Source organism: Mus pahari, chromosome 14 (assembly GCF_900095145.1).
Source record: "Mus pahari chromosome 14, PAHARI_EIJ_v1.1, whole genome shotgun sequence".
In the NCBI taxonomy this organism is placed as follows: Eukaryota; Metazoa; Chordata; class Mammalia; order Rodentia; family Muridae; genus Mus; species Mus pahari.
Window position 1 is genome coordinate 29,185,569 of NC_034603.1, and position 9,481 is coordinate 29,195,049.

The 9,481-nt window shown below is 47.6% G+C and overlaps 1 protein-coding gene across 1 annotated transcript in view; it reads left to right on the forward strand.

The window, feature by feature from the left end:
* Tnfrsf13b (TNF receptor superfamily member 13B) overlaps positions 1–5,499 on the forward strand; it is a 6,669-nt gene extending 1,170 nt beyond the window's left edge. Inside the window, exons 2-4 of the mRNA XM_021213899.1 lie at positions 1,259–1,489; positions 4,642–4,818; positions 5,208–5,499. Coding sequence (XP_021069558.1) covers positions 1,259–1,489; positions 4,642–4,818; positions 5,208–5,434 — 635 coding nt within the window. The 3' untranslated portion in view covers positions 5,435–5,499. The remainder of the gene's footprint in view (positions 1–1,258; positions 1,490–4,641; positions 4,819–5,207) is intronic.
* The last annotated feature ends 3,982 nt before the right edge of the window (positions 5,500–9,481 follow it).

The following is a 9,481-nucleotide window of genomic DNA, read 5'->3' on the forward strand; positions in this document are numbered from 1 at the left end:
TGTATGTGTGTGTGTGTGTGTGTGTGTGTGTGTGTGTGTGTGTGTGGTAAGTCAGAAGATACTTTCAGTAGTCAGTTCTCTCCTTCCAGCTTGCGGTCCTGGGAACAAACTTGGAGGGTTATCGGTCTTAGTAGCAAATAAATACCACTGAGCTATCTCTTCTGCCCTTGTACATTTTAAATAAATTTAAGACTCCCATTGGTCTTAAAGGAGGAAAGCTGGTGATTTGGAGAGACGGGCCTCAATCCATGGCCACATGGCTCTCCATCTTGGTGTGTGGTGCAGGTAGCTTTATTGGAGACTGAGTGGGTAGTGCCTCCCTTCCCCGGTGGACTTCCTCCGGGTCGGACTATGTCCTTGTAACCTTTCTGGTTGTGAAGCTGTGGAGGGATTAACTCACCCAGGAGATCAACTTCCCATGTACTAGTCCCCAGCTGGGACCCTTGGGGACATAGCTGCTGCTCAGCATCATTACCTGTGTGGACTGCTGTGGTCCCAACACATCACTGGCCTTTCCCACCTCCCTCCCCGAATCTCCAAGGAAGGGTCTGGCTTTTTCTCTTCTATTCCTCCCACTAACTTGAATTATGTTTCCCTTTCGGGAGATTTGAAAATGCAAACGACATTTTATATGACAGCAGAACAATCTAGGTGTTAAATTAAAAGATATATAGAGGGGGCTAGACAGATAGCTTGGCGGTTAAGAGCATTTGCTGATTTTTCAAGGGATCCAGCTCTGCTCCTAACAACTGTATGGTGGCTCCCAAGCATCCTTAACTCCAGTTCAGATCCACGCTGCCGTCTGAACTCACAGGCACCAGGCATGGATGTGGCGCATATACATATATGCAGGCAAAGCACTCCTGCACATAAAAAAAAGAAATAAACCATTTAAATAGTTGTCAAAAATGGCCATATTTGGAAATGAAGAAGTATGAAGAATTAATGGGTCAAAGAAGAAACACCCCCAGTAACATTTGAACTAGGTACAGGAAGATACATTATCTATAGATAGGTATAGACACAGATATAGATAAGTATAGGTATAGATACGTAGATAGAGATATAGAGATATAGATAATGATATCAGAATATGATATGCTAGAGGGCCCAACCATTCTGGAATTGCTGTCTTTGCACTGAACTATAGCGTTGGTTTGTTTTTGTTTCTTCACTCTGACTTAGTCTAGGGTCAGATCCCCCCAAACTCCTGTGAGCCCAGAACACCTGGCAGCATTTTTTTTTTTCTGTCCCACAGAATTCATCAGTTGCCAAAAAGAGCAAGGCAGGTACTACGACCATCTCCTGGGGGCCTGCATCAGCTGTGACTCCACCTGCACACAGCACCCTCAGCAGTGTGCACACTTCTGTGAGAAAAGGCCCAGAAGCCAGGCAAACCTCCAGCCCGAGCTCGGGAGACCACAGGCCGGGGAGGTGGAAGTCAGGCCAGACGACCCAGGAAGGTACCAGGGATCGGAGCATGGTCCAGGTGAGTGACCCCAGGCCAGTGCCTAAGGCATCTGAAGGTCGGGATGGGTAGGAGTCCAGGCGGCGGACTGTAATGACAAGTGTCTTTAGTTCAAGAGGCTCAGACTTCAGGCAAGTATCCAGAAGCCAGGGAGGTCACATTAGGGTTAAAAAAAAATGTTTAGATGAATTTTTGAGAAGTCTGTGGGAAATTTTGTCACATCCACACGGTATACACTGCTCAAATCTGTTACCTCGAATGCTTAATCATTTCTTTCTAGTGAAAATATTCAAATCTGTTTAAAATTTCCCCTTGGTATTCTGAAGTGCTGGGACTGGACCCAGATCCTCCTGGTGTTAGTCAAGAGGTCGGCCGATGAGCCATGCACACACTCCCTTAGCTTTTGAGATATGTAATACATGTTTGTGACCTAGCCAGCCTCGCAGGGCTATTCCTTTCTACACAGCCTCTCTGAGCTTCTTAGTCCATGGGATAAAACAGGGCCCAGCCCAGAACAGAGTTGAAGAGAATGATTCCACAGGGCTTGATGTGGGTGGCAAACTTTGTGGTACATGTGACAATCAAACCATCAGAGGAAAATGAAAAAAGGAAAGATATATAGAAAGAAAGGAAGAGAGGAAGAAAGAGAGAAAGAAAGAAAGAAAGAAAGAAAGAAAGAAAGAAAGAAAGAAGAAAGATGGAAGGAGAGAGAGAAAAGAAAAAAAGGAAAGAAAGAAAGAAAGAGAGAGAGAAAGAAAGAAAGAAAGAAAGAAAGAAAGAAAGAAAGAAAGAAAGAAAGAAAGAAAGAAAGAAAGAAAGGGAAAGAAAGAAGAAACNAGAAAGAAAGAAAGAAAGAAAGAAAGAAAGAAAGAAAGAAAGAAAGAAAGAAAGAAAGAAAGAAAGAAAGGGAAAGAAAGAAGAAACTCAGATCAACCTTCATGGTAAAAGCTGACATCTGTTGGTCTGAGAGACAGGGCCCCGAGACCCAGAGGCACAGCATTTGAACTTGCAGAGCAATGCAAATTACATGTTTTGGGGGCTGGTCTAGCTAAGAATAGAGAGGGAAGAGGGGAGGGTCTTGTCAGCAGCAGAATGAAGAAGTGAGCTGCCTTTTCTGTGATCTGATTCTTGGAACGGCAGGATGGAAGATAGGTCTGTTGATTTACTCTGACCTTCTAGGGGAAGCTGCTCTCTGGGAATTCCATGGGTGACAGATTTCCTGGGACCTTGGACTTGTTTTAGGGCATTGGTTTTGTGTTGGGATGGATTTCCTTTAATTCAAGACCCTTTACATATAAGGTCTGGGGTTGCCAATTCCTTTCTGGCTACTTTCTGCTGTGAGTGAGGGAGACATTGTTTTGTGGGTTCTCAAGTCTGGAGTGACTCTAGAAGAAGTACTGTCTTTACTTCATCTTGGTGTGGCTGACCAGGGTAAGACAGTGAGACAGTCCAGAAGGAACCTCTGTAAAGAGTTTAAAAGACAAGGTAAACTGTCCGTATGAGGATGACAAGGAGGAAGGGAGTGAGGAGCCAGGATAGGCAGCAACCTGGAGCCCATCCAGGGAGGGTCCATCGAAGGCACCATGATAACACATGGCAAAGATCCAGAACATTAGGCAGCTGAGTGACGGCAGTGTGTATTCTTAGAGCACGTTTGTGACGGAGCAGCTGTGACACACAGCAAGGGAGACTGTGGTGTAGTATACTTCTTATCGAGGGTGTAGTTAAAATAGTTGGATAGTTTTGACCTTATTAGAGGAAGTGCACAGGCCGAAGAACACATGGCAGGTTCTGCTGTTTAGCATCAGTGAGACTCCTGGTCCTCCTTAAGACCATTGCCCACTGTGTGGTGTACGCAGGAGACCGTGTTCAAGCTCAGAGGTCGGCCATTGGGTCTCCTCTCTTACAACCTCCTAGGGGAACGTTAAGAGGCAAAGTTACTGAGGAGAATGTCTCAGCATCATGATTAATGGAAGTTTTGCTTAGTAATCATGCAGCTAGCTGGACCATGTTCCTGAGCTCTGCAGAAGGATAAGGAATCTGTGCAGTGAGCTGTTTGTTACATCCAACTCCAGTTTGTGTAAAGAGTGAATGCCAGGAAGTCTGTTAAAGTCAGCATCTAACTGGCAACTTACAAGAGAAACAGAATCCCATCAGGTCTTTTCCTTTCTTTCTTTTTTAAATACATTTGTCCAACAATATCTCATGGGCACTGTCCTGAATAGTTTCCCCAAGCCTATCAGTGTAAGGTACAAAATGTCCAGAACAGATCAGTCAGTCCATAGAGACATAGGACAGATGAATGTAATTGGCGGCCAGATGAGAGAAAATGGGGATGGTCCATTAATGGGATGGGAAGTTTTTCATTGGAGATAAAAAAAAAAATAGCCTCAAATTGGGGAGCACAAATACTTACGCAACTTCATGAGTATGCTTTTAAAAAAAACACTCAAAATTCACTAAAGTGGTGAATGTGGTGGTTTGCAGGTTACATCCCAGTTTTTAAAACAAAGATATTGGCAGCCCTCCCCACCCCCACCATCCTCCGTCCCATCCCATCCCGTCCCATCCCATCCCATCCCATCCCCTCCCCTCCCATCCCATCCCATCCCATCCCATCCCATCAGCAAATGGGGATTATGGAGCGTCTTGTACAAAAGGCACCTGGCGCCCAGAACAGGCTGAGCTTTTGTGAAATTGTTGTGCGTACCCAGTGAAAAACCACTCCTAAGAGCTCCTGAATAATAGCCTGTGACTTGTTCTGGCGCATGCACACAAGGGAGCTCACTCGGACAGAAATCCCCTCAGTTTATATAGGCTCAGGCCCTAAGTTACACTTTGAACAAGTATACCTTGTTCCACAGAGACAGCAGTTCCAAGGCTTGGTTGTTTGGACAAATGGGGTAAAACACTGCCATCATTTTCCAGTGAAAGAGCAGGGATGCTCTTCCCAGGCAGCTGTAACTGGGGTCACCCTGCCGGCAGATTTCTGCTCTCCCTGAGAAGAGGGATGAGTTAACGCTGCCAGCCAGGGTTGGCCTCTCTAGCTACTTTACTTTTGTGTAACAGAACTTTTATTGATAAATCCTTTATAACTTTATTACACCATTCCAGAAGGGAGCGCTGGGGAGTGGGTGCCCTCCTTGAACTTGTCTGTCCTGAAACACCCACAGGATTGAGGCTAAGCAGCGACCAGCTGACTCTCTACTGTACACTGGGAATCTGCCTCTGCGCCATCTTCTGCTGTTTCTTGGTGGCCTTGGCTTCCTTCCTCAGGCGTAGAGGAGAGCCACTTCCCAGCCAGCCTGCCGGGCCGCGTGGGTCACAAGCAAACTCTCCCCACGCCCACCGTAAGTATGGGAAGCCAGGCTTCCTTCCCCGACAACCACCAGCAGTCCTCTCCCCTCCGCTATCCATCACTACCCCTGCATCCAGGGTGGACGCACTCTGAGCCCACCGGAGTGGCCTGGGGCACATCCCGAAGCACCTTAGTGAAATCAGGTTCCAACAGTGGGGCCAGAAGAAAGGGTGGGTGTCAGGTTCTTGCTTCAGCTTTGAGAGGAGAGCGGAAAGCGGGTTACCCCGGGGTGAGGGCTGGATGGTTTCGGGGTGCGGGGAGAAGTGAGCCCGGCCGTGAAAACCTGTTCAGGGACGCTCAAAAGGGCAAATCCTGTAGAAGCACTGGGCTCCTGGACCAGGCAGTCCTCGGTGCCCACAGCGCCCTCCCTTGTCACTGCAGGCCCCGTGACAGAGGCTCGCCACGAGGTGACCGCTTCACCCCAGCCTGTCGAAACGTGTAGCTTCTGCTTCCCGGAGCGCAATTCTCCCACTCAGGAGAGCGCGCCGCGCTCGCTCGGGATACATGGCTTCGCGGGCACTGCTGCCCCGCAGCCCTGTGTGCGAGCATCAGTAGGCGGCCTGGGTGTCCTGCGCTCACCCACCGGGGACGCGCGTCCGGGAGCTTAACAGCCCGAAAAATAAAAAAGACAATTTAGAGGATGGAATGACAGAGGGGGAAAGAGATGGAGAAGAGACAGATGAAGACAGGAGAAAGGAAGCCCGGCTGCACCCACGCAGAGCAATAAAGCAACCACCTGCAGCGCCCACGTCCCAGCACCGCCTGTGCCTGCCGCTGTGTCCTATACTTTCCAGAGCAGTCAACCTGTGCCTTTTCTCTTTGGTCAAGAAAGGTGGAGAATGGCCAGTACCTAGAGCATTATCCCTACAATTCTTAAAAACAAGTGGTCGTTCCTATGGCCTTAGGCAGATGAGTGCAGTGTGGATGTATTTGTAAGTAATTTGTATGTGTATGTGCAGATTCAGGGTTGTGTCATGTGTGCACGTATACGTGTGTGTCTGGCTGATGTGGTATAGCCAGGAAGATGAGGGCCCCTCTAAGTGAAGGCCAAACATCTAAAAAAGAAAAACCTGATGGGTGTTACCTTGACCTCAGCAAGAGTATGTTCAATTGCATCCACGGTTTATGAGCACCTGTGCTTATCTCTTTAGTCGCATTTAAACCTCCAGGGGCAGAAGCATTTCCCAGCAAGCTGAAGGGTGAGACGGTCCACTTCATCCTTATTACCCAGGCAGGCTTCCTAACCCCAAAGGCCACGCGACAGGTGCCCTGTACTCTCCACCCGTCACTAGCTATCAGGCTGCAAGGGAGAAGACTGTCGGCACAGAGTAACTCTGATGCCAGCTCTAATAACACGATGTGGCTGTCCACAGACTTTGGAAGTCTGCAGTCGAGGTGTCTGCAGAACTGGCTCTTCCTGAGGCCACACATGCAAGATCTGTCCTTGGCTTCTCCTTAACCCACCGGTAGTCCCTCTCCCTGTCCCTCTCCACTCTTCTGTCTCGGGGATCATTCTTCCTCTTATATTTCATGTCATGATCTGCCTAAGAGCTTCATTTTCCTGTAGAGTCCATCTCCGAAGAAGGCCACATTCGAAGCAGTAAGGGTTAGGGATTTCACTATAAGTTTTGGGGGACAAGTTCAACCCGCAACGGAGGCCTTGTGAGACCATCGCTGTTTTTATCCTTGTTGAAAAGTTGCCACCTAACAAGTTCTTGTTCAAGATGTGTTGAGCCAGCCTACAGTGTTCCCACGATCCACTTCCTACAACAGGATTGATAGAAAGGCCCTAGCTCCTGCTACAGACATGTGCTGGTTGTGGGCTGAGGAATATCACCAGTGCATGCACAGACAGGCTCCGGTGCTCAGCCTGTCTGGGAGACGAACCTATTTCTAGTCTTTAAGATCTGTGGTTTTAAAAGTCTGCTCATTAGAACCCAAGGGGCTGAAAGTACAAGATGATTCTGGAACCAGGGTAGAGGAGAACAGAGGCAGCAAGAACATAGGGTGCAGAGTCCAGCCTCGGCTTCAAAGAATCATGAGAATTTTTGGTCAGCTTTTCAGCAGGTCATTTGTGTACACTTTGTCTTTTACTTTCTGTTAAAAGAATGAACTCTTTTGCCAATTTTAGCTATTGTGTTGGGTCAGCCTGTAGAATATAGCCTGACTCCATTTGCAGTGTTCCCTTAAATTGTTTTTATTAGTTGAATAAAACTGTTTTTGCTACAGCTTTTACAAACTTGTATACAGTGTGCTTTGGTAGTCTTCCCTGACTCCATTAACTCTCTTATCTTCCACAATCTTCCACTGGTCTCCCCTACACAATTCGTTACCCTTATAAGTTCATGTCTTTAAAAAAAAAAAAAAATCTAGATTTTGTAAATGTGAGAAAACCTGGTATTTGTCTTTCTTAATCTTGTTTCCCTAAAACACTCTTACGTATAGCCTATTTCCCCAACGATGATAAAATTCTATTCATGTACTGTCTGTATCCTGAATTTCTCACCTCTATTTCTGGGCCGGCCTCCCTGAGTCTCTCTAATGATACCTTTATCCTCACCACACATCAGTGTCCCTGTAAAGGACCAGGGGAAGCCAGTGTGGTGTGTGCGCCTTATGATACTCCTACGGCTGCTCAGAAACTTCTCCTCTGTAATGTGTAACCTGGAACATACCTGCCACCAAGCATGCATATGCTTCCCAGCTAATGCCTTTCCCTTGATATCAGAGCAAGTGGCCCTTCCCAGCAGGGCCTGTAGGATCCCTCTGCTTTTCTACTGAAATAGAGTCTTCAGACACAATAACCACACTGAGTCATGTAACATCACTCCAGACCTTATGAGCAAGCCTTGGGGCCTGAGAGATGGCTCCGTGCTTAAGAGCATTTGTTGCTCTTCCAGAGGACCTGGGTTTGGTTCCCAGCACCCACATGGTGGCTCACATCCAACCATAGCACTAATCCCAAGGGCGTTTTCATTCCTGAGAACATCAGGCACACAACATGGGCAAACATCCATACAGGTTTTTGTTGTTTTTGTTTGTTTGTTTGTTTTAAAGGAAATAGCGAGTTTTAAAGACACTTTAAAACCTTTTGAGCAGGGAGAATCACAGCTCAAACAGACATCACAAAGCAAGCAAGCAGACACTCCCTTATCAGAAACAGCTTCTTACTACCTGGGGCTCAGTGGGACTGGAGACATGTCAGATGCCAGCTGAGCCCATCGGATCATCCCACAGTCAAACAAGTGTTCTGAGCACTGAGCTGTAAGGTGCCACCTAAAGCAGCCACCACCATCTCAGACCCAGGCCTAAGACACAAGTTCCGGTCCATCCAGAAGACAGAAGAGGCTGCCCAAGCAGGTGGTGTCCTTTCCACTAACACTGCTCTCCTGGGGTGACCAGATGCCCACAGAGGGAAAAGATGTCGGTTTCTAGATGGGTCTCCATGACTGGAGATGCTTCTGGGAATGACTGGCTGCAGACCCACCTCTCCCACTGTGTGGAATCTGCGACTGAGTTCTCAAGATTGGGTATACTGTGATTTCAAAGATAATCAAAGGGAGCAGCATTATGTAGCTAGCATGCTTAAGAGGTCACAGCTACACATGCCATGCTGTCAGCTCTGAACATGCCTGGCAGAGGATGGCAGCCAGACTTATACAGAACTGCTCAAGGGAAGAGATGGGGATGTCTATGGCAGACTTCATACTGTTAGCCAGAAACCATTACATAATGCTGGCACCTCACATACCAGTGCAGCATGTGGGTCTGAGGTGATTATGAAACCTGCTCGGTATTGGACTTACAAACTAAGTCACAGACTTGTTATTTCCCATCCTAGAAAATAAATTTAATGGGTTTTTAAAATATACATTTTTATGTTTATTGGTGTTTTGCCTGCATGTATGTCAGTATGAGGGTGTCAGAAACTCTGCAACTGGAGTTACTGTTGTGAGCTGCCACGTGGGTGCTGGGAACTGAACTGTGGGTCCTCTGAAAGAGTAGCCAGTGCTTTTTAACCACCGAGCCATTTTTCCAGCTACACCTCTTTTGGGGGGTTGGGGAACAAGGTTTATGCTAATGCACTTGAGGGACAGCACCGAGTGGTTCTTCTGAAGGTCTTAGACCTCAAGGGTGGAGGAAGTTCTAATCTGATGACAGTGCCACACAGTGGGCAAGTGGTCGGTTCCATGAGGGCATAGTTCTCTGGACTATTTTCATATAAAAGTATCCAAAACAGGAGGGCCAGAATCTCAGATTTCAGTGGAGTGGGGGCAGGCATCCACCATCTGCTGCGCCTCTGCAGCCATGTACTTCCCAGAGGGCCTGGCTTAGTGTGGCTACCTTGCTCATGCTCCTGCACACAGAAGGAAGAGGACCTTTTTTGCTTTTGTCTTTTGAGTCAAGGTCTTGCTGTGTAACCCTGGCTGACTGGAACTTGCTATGCAGACCAGAGAGATCTGCCTGCCTCTGCAGAGCAGGGATTAATGTGTGGCCTCCATACCCACCCGGCAGGAAGGAGGTAAACAGTTGATATACTGCAGAACAGGTGGAGTGCATCTTTACCCACTGGGAACCCATAGCTAGCCTACCCTACCACCTTGCCTGCTGCTACCCACATTTTGGCTGTGTTAGCAATGAGGCAAATAGTCAGG